Here is a 15,759-nt window from a genome sequence, read left to right as displayed (position 1 = left end):
TTACAATCTCTCCCCCCCATATCTTTCAAATCTTATTCATATTGCCATTCCCTCTCGCTCCCTCAGATCATCCTCCTCCATCCTTTTGACTGTCCCCTCCGCCCGTCTCACCACCATGGGGAGCAGAGCCTTCAGTCGCTCTGCTCCCCGACTCTGGAACTCGTTACCACCTCACATTAGAAACATAAAGTCATTCTCACAATACAAATCAGAACTCAAAACACACCTTTTTAGATCTGCTTTTTCCACCTGACACAATTGGTTTGCCTGATTTTATATAGATTTTATATAGATACATTGTCTTTTCTTGTTTGTTTTATTTATTTACTTTTATTTACTTTATTTACTTTTTTGATTGTTACATCCTTTTTTCTGTTGCTGCTGATTTTGTTCTTTGTACGGTGTCCTTGAGTGCCAGAAAGGCGCCTTTGAAATAAAATGTATTATTATTATTATTATTATCTAGCTTCTATAAAAGTATAAACTTTGATAACAATAATGGACGGAATATATACTTCACATAGGTAAAAGTAATGATCATCATAAATAATTCAGAGTTCAAAATTTTATATATATATATATATATATGGGATTTAATAAATATAATCAAAACAAAAAGCAAACAAGCAAAAAATATAAAGCACTAATGACCATAGTCCACCACCTTTCCAAAGTTAAAAAAAGACCAGACAGGAAAACATATCGAAACTAGAAACAATTTTATCCAAATCTGTTCATTAGTTTTAATGTGATTTTACTAATAGACAGACAAACAAACCAGCTGAAAACAACTGAAAACATAATTTCCTTGGTGGAGGTAACAAAAACACATGTTGGAGCATAGACAAGCCTTTAACCTGTGACCTTGACCTTTGAGTCCCTTTGACATATGAGGTGTCTAACTATGCAGTTTGACATTCCTACATTGCACTGTTGCATAGTTAGAGCACTACGCCAGCTGTGATGATAACCTTTGACCCCATGACCTCGAAATCAATCGTGATCACCCTTGACCTACGAGATGTCCAGCTGCGCAGTTCAATTTTCCTGTTACATGGTTGAATAGTTAAAGAACAAGGTCCTCTGGGAGCTTGACTTTTGACCCCATCACCTTGAAATTCAAAGTGATGGCTTTTGACCCATAAGTTGTTGATCTGTGAAGATAAACATTCCACTTATACAGTTGAAGAGTTAGAGCACAGGCTAATTTGTGACCTTGACTTTTGACCTTGACCTTTGACTGGATCACCACCAAAATTTAATCACTTGTTCCTTGTACCATGTTTGACATTTCCTGAAAATTTCATGAAAGTCATAACTTTTTAAGTAATCTTGTACACAGACAGACAGACTGAAAACATAATCTCCTTGACAGAGGTAATGACTGACTGAGGAGTGAGTGAGAACTGAGAGAACATGTAGGCTGGGATTGATGAGATAAGCGGTGGTAGCTGACACTAATGAAAACACAGATAAGGTTTGAGGTGAGAAGCCTGTCTTGGTAACAGGACTGACTGAGGGAAAATGACTAGTAATACAGGGAGATAGAGGAACTAACTGAATATACAATTACTAAAAGGAAAATGCACAAAACACATTAAAAGAAACTGAATCACTAAACACAAAAGAGAAAAAAACACCCATAAACAACAACCAAAAACAATGTATGGTGACAGTACTTCATCTGGCTGGCTACGGGAGTCACAAAACACACATACACTTACAAAAATCGTTCTGACCTGGGAGGGAGGAGGGGGCCCTGGAAAGGGGGACAAGTCAAAAAAGAAAGTTCAAAAAGACCATCAGGACACCGTGGCTCAAGACAACACAATCTAACGCAGACTGTTATGATGGATGGCCTGTGGCCAGTCCAGACAAAGACGGACGTCAACTTCAACCCTTTCAGACTCCAAGATTGGCGTAAACTGTACAAAATCATTCACATACATTATAAAAGCCAATTAGTAAACATTATCTATCTAAGGAAGCCAGCAGATTGAATTGAATCTTCAGTTTGTCGTAGTCTCCCATCCTGAACAGGCATATTTGCGACAAAGGAAAAGAAAAACTCCTTTTTAATAGGAGGAAACCTCCAGCAAAACCAGACACAGGATGGGTGGAGTTAGCAAGGAATGTAGTCAAGGTGAAAAGAGTGTCAGATAGGGTGATGTGTCTGAAGGTAGCAGAAGAAGGTCTGATGTTCAATGTTGTCAGTGGTTATACTTAACAGGTTGAGTGTGATGTAGAAAACAAAGAGAAATTCTGGAAGGTTCTGATGAAGTGATTGTAGAGTATTCCCAGAGAGAGGAGAGAGTTGTGATCAGAGCAGATCTGAATGGCCATGTTGGTGAAGAAAAAGGAGGTGATGGGCAGGTTTGGTGTCAAAGAAAGGAACCAGAAAGGGCAGATGGTGGTGGATTTTGCTAAGAGGATGGAAATGGCTGTAGTTAACACCTATTTCCGAAAGAGGCAGGAACACAGGGTGACCTATAAGAGTGGAGGTAGGTAGACTACATTCTGTAGAAGAGGTAACATGAGGAAGATTGTAGACTGTAAGGTTGTGGCAGGGGAGAGTGTGGCCATACAGCATTGGATGGTGGTGTGTAGGATGACTGTTGTGGTGAAGAAAAGGAAACAAGTAAAGGCACAGAAGAGGACCAAATATTCGTAGTTGAGGAAGGAAGAATGCTGTGAGCAGTTCAGGAAGGAGCTGTTAAAGGCTCTGGGTGGTAAGAAAAAACTTCCAAAGGACTGGGCTACTACAGCAACAGTCATATAAATTGTGGACTAGGAAGTGGAAAAGGTTAATGAGAATGAAGTCCGGAAGACTTTACAGAGGATCAATATAGGGGAAGGCAGTTGGACCTGATGACAGACCAGTGGAGGTATGGAAATGTCTAGGAGAGATGGCAGTGAGATTTTTGACTCAATTCTTCAGTGGCATTTTTGAGAGTGAGAAAATGCCTGAGGAATGGAGGAGAAGTGTGTTGCTATACATTTTTAAGAACAATGGTGATGTACAGAATTGTAGCATCTACAGGGGAATAAAGTTGATGAGACACATGATGAAGATCTGAGAGAGAGCATTGTGAAAACTAAACTTTGACAAGAGGTGACTGTGAGCAGCAGTATGATTTTATGCTAAGAAAGAGCACCAAAGATATCATATTTGCTTTGAGGATGCTGATGAAGAACTACAGAGAAGGTCAGAAAGAACTTCATTGTGTCCTTGTGGATTTAGAAAAAGCATAAAACAGGGTGCTGAGGGAGGAGTTGTGGTGTTGTATGAGGAAATCTGGAGTGGCAGAGAACTATGTTAGACTGGTACAGGACATATATGAGGACAGCAGGACATGTATGAGGACAGCAGGACAGTGGTGAGATGTGCTGTAGGAGGGACAGATAGTTTCAGTGTGGAGGTGGAACTACATCAAGGATTGGCTCTGAGCCCCTTTGTCTTTTTTTGGTGATGGACAGACTAACAAATGAGGTCAGGCAGGGATCCCCGTGGACTATGATGTTTGCAGATGACATTGTGATCTGTGTTGAGAACAGGAAACAGGTGGAAGATAACTTAAAGATGTGGAGGTATGCACTTGAAAGACGAGGATGAAAGTCAGCTGTAGCAAGACAGAATACATTTTTGTGAATGAAGAAGTGTGCAGACAGGATGGAGTGGATGGTTTTAGGAGTGATTTATGACAAAATGATGCCAGCAAAGGTCAAAGGAAAGGTTTACAAAACAATGGTGAGACTAGCTGTCAAAAAGATAGGAGACAGAATTGGAAGTGGCAGAGCTGAAGCTTTTGAGGATCTCCTTAGGAGTGACAAGGATGCATAGGATTAGGAATGAAGTCATCAGAGGTACAGCACAGGTTGAACGACTGGGACATAAAGTTAGAGAGGCCAGACTGTGATGGTCTGGACATGTGCAGAGGAGGGACAGTGGTTATATTGGTAGAAGGATGTTAGCGATGCAGCTGCCAGGAAAAAGACAAAAAGGAAGGCCAAAGAGGAGATATATGGATACAGTTAGAGAGGACATGGAGGTAGCTGGAGTGAGGACAGGGGATTCAGACAGAGTTAGAAGAAGGAGGATGACACAAGATCACGTAAAAAGTAATGAACAGATCTGGATGGAATTTGCAGGAAGTGTTGGGGTTGTCATAAAAAGCAATGGATTCAGTTTTGGTGGTGATCCAGATTATGATCTGGATCACACTATTTTTCAACCATGCTGTGCCTTTGGTGGAGGTTTGTGCTCTCTGAGTGCTTCTAGTATTTAATTGGTATAACTCTGTAGAAATTTGATTTCACCTTATCATTGAAAAGTTTTAATTTTTTGTGAGAAAGGCCAATTTATATTTACCATGACTGATTTAAAATAGCAATAAAAGCATAACACATATAAGGGGGATGTATACTTTGTATAGGCACTGTTAATTGATTAATATGAGTTCAGATTGGAGTTCATGTTAAATTAAAGCCATTAGAACCACAGTTTTGGAAAAAAAATCCACCCAGTCACAAACAGAGGTCAGCCCACTGAGATCTGTTTTCTCTGAGAGAACAAAATAAATGTTTATCAGGTCTAAAAGCACACTTGGATTGGGTAAACTCCTATTTTCCTATCTGGGAGCTGGAGGAAGAGTTGTGAATGATGCAAAGTTGAACTGTGTGAGGATGGGGTGGTGTGTTGTTAGATAGTGGCAGCCATCTAATAGGTTAAATTGAGCTCAGAAGCTTGGCTCAGAGGGCAAGTTTAAAGAGGTTTGTTCATTCTGTGACACACTGTGCAACAATTGATTTGACATGAACCTGCAGGGCACAGCTGAGTGCTTGATCATGCTGGTGTCTGGATGTGGATGCTGTTGTTTGACCACATGTTGCTCCGTGCACTGAAGAGAAACAGAGAAGGAAAATAACAGTTTATAAAAATGAGAAGTCTGTATGATCATGAGGCTCAGAGCTTCTTTTATTCAAGTTCCACAAACACTGCACTTGAGCTGCACACTTTTAGTAAAACAAGAGATTGTGATATTAATTTTATGGTGACCTGCTGCCGTAGGCAAAAGAGTGATAATATTTTTGCCCATGTCTATGTTTGTGGATAGATTTTGATGAAACTCTCAAAAAAATAAATGGTAAATGGACTGTACTTATATTGTGCCTTTCTAGTCAACCAGGCCACTCACATGGGGGAAGAGAGTGTTGTAACATGTTTGTAACATGTGTTTAATGTCTGGGTAACATGTGTGTAACATGACTTTTATTTATTTCTCTAATTGGTTATTTGTTTGTTTGTTTGCTGCTTAAATAAAAAAAATGTGTTTTATTAACTTAGGTATTTACATAACTACAGTTTATGTACTTATTGCATTTTAAATTAAATAATTACATATTTTTCAGAATACTTACCTTTTCTCCGTATTTTTATGTGTATATCTTTTTGGGTTTTTTTCCTTTTAAATAATAATTTACATACATTTTTTTACTGCTTTTTTTAAATTGCCTTCATGATTATTTATTTATTGATATACATACATACTAGCCTGCCTTCTTCTTATTATTCCTTCTTTGTTTATTTGTTTGTGATTACAATTACAATTTCATAATATTTATGACTAGTTTCTGGGTGCACCATTATTCTAGTCCAGTTGTTTTTATTCTTATTCCTTATAAATCACTTCAGAGTCACTTAAAATTATCATCCTGATTCTGATCTTACTGATAAAACATAACTCTTGGCAGAAAATAAATGATCGTTTTGTTTTTTTGCAGCATTTAGTACATTTTTGTTAACCAAAAGTTAATGTTGGTGGGATCAACACAAAATGTTTTCTGTTTGTTTTCTTTCTCTTTGTGTTGAACTTGAATGATTTTGAGTTTCCAGGGCAGACAGGGAGGAGTGGACGTTGACCCCTGGGAGGATGCTGATTACAGCATCTTTAAATCCATCGACCGCTTTGGCTTTATGCAGTAGGTTCATTCTTTCTGTTTCTGTGCACTAGAGACAGTGGTTTCCAGCCAGTTTGTGGCACTGTGAGGTGCCTAATGATTTGTTTTTGCCTTCCAGTGAGACTGAGCTGCCGGCCCTGACTGTACAGGAAGAGAAGGTAATGGAAGGGAAAGTGTTGAAGTTCTGAAAACAAGTGGTTGAGTTTCTCTTCACCAGCTTCTTTCACCTTCACAGGTGAAGAAGCTGGAGATCAAGAGAGCAGAGAAATGGTTAAAGATGGTTAACAAGTGGGAGAAATACAAAAACAGTAACAAGGTGAGTGGCAAATTCAGTTCTGGAGATTTTACATAAAAACAAACAACAGAATTAAAGGCCTATCATTCCTTGAAGGAATGCAGCGCTTGTAGATAACTTAACTAGACAGCGCCCTTGCACAGTCTATGCTTGCAAGATGAGAATGGATATTCTTAGTTACTGCCAGAATGGCATCAGAACATCAGTATCAGATTAAAAAAAAACTAAGTTCAGCAAAGGAGTCCAATGTTTTATATTGGACTCCTTTGTCGCAAATATGCCTGTTCAGGATGGGAGACTATGACAAACTGAAGAAGAATGTGGCATAGGTGAGTATTATACTGTATCATATTAGTTGATAAATCATTAAAGACATGACTTTTTCAGTTTGTTTAGTCCATTATGTGTTCATACAGAAAAAAAATTAATAAACCAAAGCATATTAGGGCTAAAGTGATAAATAACACACCAATGTAATACTTAAATAAATTCATATTTTCAGAAACACAAGTATTTATGTAGAACTACCAATTTATTTAGTTTTAGCACCTTTCCAGAAACAAGTCAGTAACACTTGCCCTAGTGATTACTTTCTAAATGTTTCATTAGGATCAGAGGTTCTTGAGATTTTTTGTTAGCACGCTGGCAGAGATGACTATAATATTTAATGGCAAAGTTTTATTTGCAGATCTTGCATAATCAGTAAGTTGTCAGTGTACATGTTGGTGATGATGCCCACCTACTACCACACCAAAATGTAGCTCAAAATCTGGAAAAGTGGCTGAGTTAGTAACATTTTTGTGTTTGCAGAGGTTGCTTAGTTGTGGTGGCCATTCTTAATTGGGTTGACTGCAAAAGGTAATCAGTTGGAGATGTACATCCGGTGAATACTTTCTGAGAGTTTTATTAAATCCGTTCAATAGTACTTGAGATATTTTGCTGAGACTTGAAACATAAAATACATCACTGAAACTAATGATATTAAGTCCAACTGCTGGTTACTTATTTTGAGTATGTTTGGATCAAAGAGTTTCAATAAAGTACACTCAGGCCCACCTTATTCCGACGGATCAGCTTTATCTACATTTTTATACCAACACTTAGGGCTGTCCCAATTCTTTTTAGAACATAGTTGGAGGGTGATATGGTAGGGCTGGCAGCCCTCATCTTTGTAAGCCTTTCTTGTTTTTATTATCTGCTTAGCGTTTTAATTTCCTCTTTTTTCCCTGGTGTCAGATGATGAAGCGGGTGTACAAAGGGATCCCCCTGCAGTTTCGAGGCCGGGCCTGGACTCTGATCCTGGATGTGGAGCGTACCAAGAGGGAGAATGAAGGCAAATATGAGGTATGAAGTGACTGTTTTTAATGTGAAAGGAAATCTGATAAACAGGTTGAGCAGGGAATGATGGTAAATTGTCCACACTTATATATATAACTTAGCACAAAAAGTAGGAAAAGTTGTATTTGTTTGATTATTGCTTTGCTGTGACGATACTTCTTGGCAACAAATCTTATACTGTTGGAGAGCCTGTTTATTTCTTTGTAAACAAATCTTGTGGTACGATGGTGCCACATTTTTTTAGGAAAATGCATTTGTGGGTTGACCAAGGGTTGAGTATGGGGGTCATGCCCATGGGAAAACTTGCCAAAATGTTCTCTGCCAATGCCAAATAGCTTTTTCTGCTATTAACTTTTGTTAGGTGCTTTTTATTGGGTTAAATAATTGAAGTCTGAAGAAACAAGGCATATTGGCAATTTAACAAATTATTAATTTAATAAACAGTGGCCTCAGAACCATGTGGAACTATGCACACCCACAACAGCTGGCATCTTGGAGGATAGAGTTTGATTGAGATTGGGATTGCCATTGTTTCCTCACAGGTACTGACAGTCAGGTGCCAATCGGACCAATCAGGCAAAAAACAGCCACTTTATACCTCACAGGATCAGAGGTCAGGAGCAGCCTTGGATACCAAAAGGTCAAAACAAAATTCAATAGCAAAATGTGTTTGGCATTACCAGAGATTTGGCAAGTTTTTGTGCAACCACATACTCAACCCTGCTGCAGAACCCACAAATGCATTTCCTTACCAATGTCACACCATTTAATGGAAATAGGCATTTCAACAGGGTAAGATTTTTTGCCAAATACATTGTTACAACAAAAAAATAATAATTGACCAAATAAATTTTCTTGTTTTTTGCGCTATGTTTGTAATTGCGTTTAAGTGTGTTTAAATTATTGAGTTTATTGTCATAGTTTATTTTATTCATAGTTCTAAACAAAGCTGTTTTACAAGCCCAAATTTACAGAACTGTGCAAACGTCTTAATCCACCCCACATTTCAAAACTAAGCATATAAAAGGAACTTGTGAATAAATTGATCAAAACCACTTCAAAAGGTTACAGAACTGTTTGTAAAGTAATGAATGAGACGACACATTTCTGAATCAAATGTTCTTTCTATTCCTTCAATAGTTTGGTTCAGTGCCACTCCAACCCTGATTGCTGTTGATGAAATTTTGCTGTTTTCTGCTCAGAAAATGAAGGAACAAGCCCGACTTTGCTCACCAGAGATCAGACAGATCGACCTGGACATCAACAGAACCTTCAGAAACCATATAATGTTCATGGATTGCTTTGGGGTTAAGTAAGTTTCACAATGTTGAGTCTGATTTTAGCTTTAAATCTGATTTCATCATAAAAAAGTTTGTTTCATGGTGTAATGGTAGCCAGAAATACTGATTTACCTGTGAATAGACTTTCCAGACACAGGTGTTACTATACTGCAATCATCTGAAACACATCCACTGCCATCAGGTGATTCTACTTGCACCAAGAGGCTGGACATTTGTTGAAATTAGGACAGTCACTTTGAAGGGGGTGAATATTTATGCAATCACACATTTTACATTACTTTTATTTAATTGGCATTACTTTGTAGATATTAGTTTTCACGTTGCCATTGAAGGGGTTATTTTTTTGTCAAAAAGGCCAGTTTATATTGACAATGACTGATTAATAATAGCAATAAAAGAGTAAAACAGGCACTGTATCTCGGCCAAAATAACTGGTGGTTCTCGGTGGTTCTCAAACTGTGGGAGGCAACCCCTAGGTGGGGGTGGGGGGCATGACCACTTCCATTTTTATTTTATTTCAATTTTGGGACCTAAAGATTGCAAGTAGAACTTTTTTTTCCTCTTGACTTTTTTGTGACAGACAGTGCCAGGCAGTGTAGAGAGTAAATCCACACTCACTTATCAGCAAATTGCAGTTATTATTGTTTTGTTTTGTTTTTTTAAATAAAAATATAAACACTGCAAATAACAATCTGGAAGCAAAATGTCACAAAAACCAAGTCCCATTTTTTCATATTGCTTAAGATCAAATTAAATAGAATAATGTATATCTGGAGTTTTTTTTAAATGTATTCTTTTGATCCGAATTACAGTTAAACTTTATTCACTTTGTTTTAATCCTTGTTAAGCTAAATAGGCCCATGATTTTTTTTCCTTCCAAAGGGGGAGGTGGCATGAAAAGTTTAATAATATAATAATAAGATATTGATTGCAGTGTAAAGTTTTTTTTAAATAGCATATTATGAACAAAAATGATTAAATTAATTGATTAAATTAATTAATTTTTGAGACTGGAGATTTTTAAGGAATCCACTTGGCCTTGGCCTCTCTCAGACTAGCCGTTAGCTCGTTAGTCAGAATTAAACTAAATTTCTCCAATCCAAGGTCATTCAAAGAGCTATCTACAACAGGTAAAATAGCAATTGTTTATAACCAATATACAGAACCTGGCTTTTAAAGTAAAATTACTGACATTTCTATTTTAGCAGAAAGAATTGTCTCAACAAACTGTTTGCAGCTTCAGGATCACATTGGTAATAAAAAAAAACAAATGTTCAAAATAAAATTCCAAATTGTTTATATTATCTTCATGTTACCTTGTGTCCTTCCTTTTTGCTTCCTTTCCTTGTTTCCTCAGGCAGCAGTCTCTCTTCCATGTCCTCTCTGCATATTCAGTTTACAACACAGTGAGTAGCAGTTTGCCCTCTAATATAACAAGCTTAAAAAATAAAAGCCCAACTCAGTTTAACAAATAATAATCTAAATTTTATTCTACATTTAAGCTTTTTGAGTATTTTATCCGATTTATTTGATGTTCTTTTTTTTAGTAATTAAAATCTGCTGACAGTGTTCTTAAGTTTCTCTACCTCATCTGCTTTTATTATTCAAAGTTTCTGGGCTTTTTAGGCAACGTCAATTTAGAAATTAAATGTATTGTTGCTGCAAAATGTTTTTGTTTTTTAACAATAAAATGCATTTTTCATTTTCAAAGAGTGGTTATGTTGTATAAATTAAAGCATACAACAAATACATTTGTTTTAAAGGTTATTTAGAAATTCCCCCCTTTGAGAAAATGTCAAAGGAGTGAATACTTTTGTGATCCACTGTATCAGCCAGTAATTCCATTAGATATAAAATTTTATTTTAGGATATTAGCTGTTGTCAGTAGCTGTTGGTTCTCAGCTGAATTGGTTTTTATTTTCGACAATAGATAGCTGATGTTCACATGTTAGTACATCATTTTTATTAACTTGAGTTTCTGCAAAAGTGCAGTGTGAATGCTGAGTGCTGAATGACGAAGCTGACATTTGTTCAGTAGTAGCTCCTGAGCATAAATATTGGTGGAGCAGACATTATTTTCATTTCCTGAATTGCTAAATACACAAATTTAACACAAAATTTGTGTTAGCATTTCTGTGAAAAGAAATAGTGTATATATTATTGTTGTTTAATTATTATCATTTAATATGTATTTATTTTTTGTGCAGAACATTGTCACCTTTTTTCTCCCTCTCCCTCCTGTGGTTAGAGGTTATGTTTTGTAAAAATAGTCCCCCCCCCACCTCCAAAAGCTGAATCAGCATTTAGATCATGAGTAAAAGACAAGAAACAATGAGATGGACTCATTATCTTTTACCAAAATTATGTTGGACAGAAAAGGATATCTGAAAAATGTTAAATCTTTGCAGCAGAAGTGTGAGCTTTTCCTTTGTGTGTCTGGCCTGCAGGAGGTGAGTTACTGTCAGGGCATGAGTCAGATTGTGGCCCTGCTGCTCATGTACATGAACGAAGAAGATGCCTTCTGGGCCCTGTCGCAGCTGCTGACCAACGAGAAACACGCTATGCATGGTGAGATGCTGCCTGGTCTGCTTGTTGAGTGTGGTTTGAGCTCGTGTTAAGTTACAAGAAGGTGTTTCTCTCTGTTCTCTCCTTCCCTCTTTTAAGGCTTTTTTGTTCCTGGGTTCCCGAAACTTCACAGATTTCAGACCCATCATGATCAGATCATTTCCAAACTCCTCCCCAAACTGAAAAAACATCTGGTGAGATCACTGTTACACAAGTGTTGCATAAGAGAAAATCAGGGCAATGCATCAGTACAGCAAGTTACTATGTGTGATGATATTAAATGTCTTTCTTCACATGTAACCGTCATCTTTGTCCCTCTGCAGGACAGGGAGCAGATGTCAGCAGGAATATACAGCACCAAATGGTTTATGCAGTGTTTTATAGACCGGGTGAGGAGCCTGCTTGATTCCATGTTATTTAGTCAGCTCGTTAGGACTCATCCCTCACATAATCACCTGTGGATGAGAACCACAGTATTTAGCTGGAAGCATCTTAAAAAGCTCTTTGTTGGTCAGCCTGTAATCTAAACTAGAATCTAGACATTTTCAGACAAAAGCTTCAAGGTAAATGAACTCTACTTATATAGCGCCTTTCTAGCCAGTCAGGCTACTCAAAGTGCTTTACAACACAATCTGTGCCCTCATTTACCCATCTCTACAAAGCTAATCTGAATAAATCATTCTATGGAAACTAATCAGTGCTTTAAACTCCATTCATAAACCAATGGGGCACACATCGGAGGCAATGAGGGGTTCTTGCCCAGGGTCACTTCGACATGTGACTCCCGGCAGGAATCGAACCTCCACCTCTCTTACTGGAGGACGACTGCACTGAGCCACAGCTGCCCACCAAGGGTTTCCTGTGACTCTCATAGGATGATTCAAGTCATGTTTCCTCTAGAAAAACAAATAAATCAGCTCTGTGGAGGACTGGCACTGCCAAATGATCAGTAAATATACAAAAATCTTATGTGTGATTCAAGTTGGCCACCACAGCCAACTGATCTTAAAAAAAACAAAAATGGCTGTAACAGCCAATTTTATAGATGATGATCTAAAATTTGGCGTGGTACTAGCTGAGACTGATCCCCAACACATACTTTAAGCACTAACAAATCTTTGTTTAAAATCTTTCCATTAACTAATTGGAGCCGACTCTGTGTGTCTGTTTGCAAAATATCTCATGAACCACTGCATGGATTTTAATACAACTTTCAGGAAGTAATCTTTGGATGTATAACTACAATTGGTTACCTTTTAGAGCCAATCCAATTTAAAATGACTGCCACCAGATTTTTAAGACCTTAAAAAAACCCCAGCTATAATTCAGTCAATTTTACAGATATTGTTACAGATATTGTGTTACATTTTTGTGTGGTTTTAGCTGGGAGTCATTCACATAATCCAAGTGCCACTCATTGTGCAAGATTGTTGCTTAAAACTTTAGTAGTAATGGTTGAAGTAAACCATATTTGTTTGTTAGCAAAATAACTCATAAACCACTTGACAGAGTTTAGTGAAATTTTCAGAAAGTTATTATTGGATGTACATCTACAACTGATTAACTTTCAGAGTCAATCCAATTCTAGATGGCCATTAGCTAACAAAAAATGGCTATAAAAGATTTTTTCCATGATTTCAGTTTAAAACTCTGGCATGAAAGGAAGCAGGTGGTATACATATATTCAAGGAATGGTAGGACTTTATTCACAATATATTTTCATGAAACCATCACAGGTAGACACACAAAACAATAATGGCTTCAGCAGACCAGCAAATCAAGATCTTACAAAAGTTCTAGTAAGTCAGTAAAAAATTTAAATTTTCTCACATTCATTCATGATTTTTTGTTAACACTGAATAATTATTTTTAAATATTTAACAAATTTCCTGGCCTTGAAAATGTGTTTATATTTATTAAGAACACTAACATTCTTAGTATATAATATATTTATGAAGACTTAAAGTAAAACTAGAAAATGTTGATAATTTTGGGAAAATAGAGTTATAAATGCTAAGTGCTGAATGACTGCTAAAATTTGGAGAGGTTGTTTGGTCTCTCCAATATAAAGGTCTGAACATTCTTCGCTGCACTGAACTGCATACACAACTCCGCTCAGTTTTGGTTTGGGTGTTTTGTCCTTAGGATGGACCAGCCTCTGTCTGAGAGTCTTGTTGGGTTTGAAATGTACTGGGATGTTGTGTTTGGATAAAATCCTTCTAAGTTTCTCGGATACTCCAGCAACGTTCCTCTCCTTGTTCTGTTCCGTGGTGAGTTTCGTGGGTTTCCTAGCTGACTTGACAAAAGCCCAATTGGGATACCCACATGTTTGGAGAGCCTTTTTGATGTGCTTCATCAAAAAAGCTCTCCAAACATGTGGGTTCAGTGCAGCGAAGAATGTTCAGACCTCTATATTGGAGAGACCAAACAACCTCTCCACAGACGCATGGCTCAACACAGGGGAGCCACCTCTTCTGGACAGGACTCAGCTGTCCACCTACACCTCAAGGATAAGGGACACTCCTTTGAGGACCAAAATGTTCATATTTTGGACCGAGAAGACAGATGGTTCGAGAGGGGGGTAAAAGAAGCCATCTATGTCAAAAAGGAGAAACCAACATTAAACAGAGGAGGAGGTCTCAGATTTCAGCTTTCAAAAACATATAATGGAGCTTTAGGCCTGATCCCCAGTCAGTTTCACTCCAATCAACACCTGCACTCATGTGACAAGAGGGACCCATCAGTGAGTCAGACAAACAAGGATTCTAACGAGCCTCCATTGTTAGGAGAGAGAACAATTTGCAAGCAATCCAGCTTACATCACATCTCAGCTTTAAAAGCTCAACTCCACACTCTCTATTTCTGAATTGAGAAAGCTCCTCTGATGAGAAGCGAAACGTCTTCAGCTACAGAATAGAAGTCCAGTTGTTTTTGTTTTTTAACCTTTTTTGAATCTAGTAGATGACACTTCAGGTAGTTTAGCAGACTGAACTAAAATAAAAAAAAGAATGTAACTTTTTCTCCACAGAAAATAACAGTTAATATTTTACATTTACAAATAATTTATTCACTTTGAACCACGTCATAAGTAAGAAAAAAAAGATGTCCAAAAATAGGTCCCTGAGGAACCCCACAGTTCAGTCAAGCATTGGTGGAATTACAACACTTAACACAGAAAATGTTTTCTCTAAGATAAATAACTTTGTATCCATTTTATTACCATAGTTACCATACCATAGTTTTTGCAGTTTTTCCAATAAAATAAAATGAATAACTATCAAAAGCTTTTGACAGGTAAAGGAGAGCCATGCAACTGAAGTGAGTTTTACAAAGAACATAAAGATGTATGCAAAAAAATGAGTTACAATCTAAATGAGAAAGAATCCTTTTGTATTTTCTTCTAGAATTTTTGAAAAACATGGTAAAACACTAAAATCTTTGCAAATACAGTCATTGTGATTTCCAATAGTATAGGGTGCCACCTACAAATACTCAGGCTTAAACACAATTACTAATTTGGAGTAAAAACCTAAACATTGAAAACATGACATCACCACAAATTGTAGAAAGCTGTCAGATTGCCTTTTTGATTTTGAAGGTACGTGGTTTCAGCAGAAAAAAAATCTGGTTAAGTCTGAGCTTTGGAAAGAGCTCTCATGCTGAATTCTTCTTTTTCTCCCTGCACCCACAATCCTGTGGTAGTGGTCTGGCAGGTTTTAGCCTCTGTCAGCACTTCTCCATCCTGCTGAGTTGTTTCAAGGGCCCTCTGAGGTCTGGGAAAGAACCAGATAAACATCCTGACTAGGGGCAGGAGCAGTTCTGTAGATAAATTGGTTTACAGCCATAATAACTGTTAAAATACCTGATTTTTTTTTACTTGATTTTTTTTGTATATGTGTATTATCTATGATAAAATAACCACTAAAAACACATCATTCACTACAAAAAGTCTACTGCATAATTTGCAATAAATGATTGAAATCAGCAGTCAGGTTTTGTTGGTAACAATTCGAGTCATTTGTTTACATTCAAACATTGATCTGTTCACCTCGGACAATCTCTGCACTCAACGGATATTGAGTTGTCACCAGGTGAGACTGAACCCATCCAATCACTGAATAGATGCTTAGAACAGATAAATGTGTGGAGTGCCAAAACTTTCTCCAGCTGAACAGAAACAAAACTGAAGTTATTATCTTTGGACCTAAAGAGGAGCGAACTACAATCAATGCGCAGCTCCAGTTATTACAACTAAAAACCAGTGATCAGGCCCGAAACCTGGGAGTAGTGATGGACTCTGAC

The 15,759-nt window shown here is 37.4% G+C and overlaps 1 protein-coding gene across 3 annotated transcripts in view; it reads left to right on the top strand.

Moving 5' to 3' along the window:
* LOC108243992 (USP6 N-terminal-like protein) overlaps nt 1–15,759 on the top strand; it is a 38,453-nt gene that overhangs the window by 11,838 nt on the left and 10,856 nt on the right. For 2 of the 3 annotated variants that reach the window (XM_017429812.3, XM_017429811.3), the window contains 10 exons: nt 5,894–5,979; nt 6,077–6,116; nt 6,194–6,274; nt 7,490–7,597; nt 8,794–8,903; nt 10,098–10,145; nt 10,250–10,298; nt 11,340–11,460; nt 11,557–11,651; nt 11,781–11,846. In XM_017429812.3, coding sequence (XP_017285301.1) covers nt 5,894–5,979; nt 6,077–6,116; nt 6,194–6,274; nt 7,490–7,597; nt 8,794–8,903; nt 10,098–10,145; nt 10,250–10,298; nt 11,340–11,460; nt 11,557–11,651; nt 11,781–11,846 — 804 coding nt within the window. The remainder of the gene's footprint in view (nt 1–5,893; nt 5,980–6,076; nt 6,117–6,193; nt 6,275–7,489; nt 7,598–8,793; nt 8,904–10,097; nt 10,146–10,249; nt 10,299–11,339; nt 11,461–11,556; nt 11,652–11,780; nt 11,847–15,759) is intronic. The other variant, XM_017429813.3, reaches the window with a different exon arrangement.

This window comes from Kryptolebias marmoratus, linkage group LG15 (genome assembly GCF_001649575.2).
Source record: "Kryptolebias marmoratus isolate JLee-2015 linkage group LG15, ASM164957v2, whole genome shotgun sequence".
Classification (NCBI taxonomy): Eukaryota; Metazoa; Chordata; class Actinopteri; order Cyprinodontiformes; family Rivulidae; genus Kryptolebias; species Kryptolebias marmoratus.
This window is presented reverse-complemented; position numbering and strand designations above follow the sequence as displayed.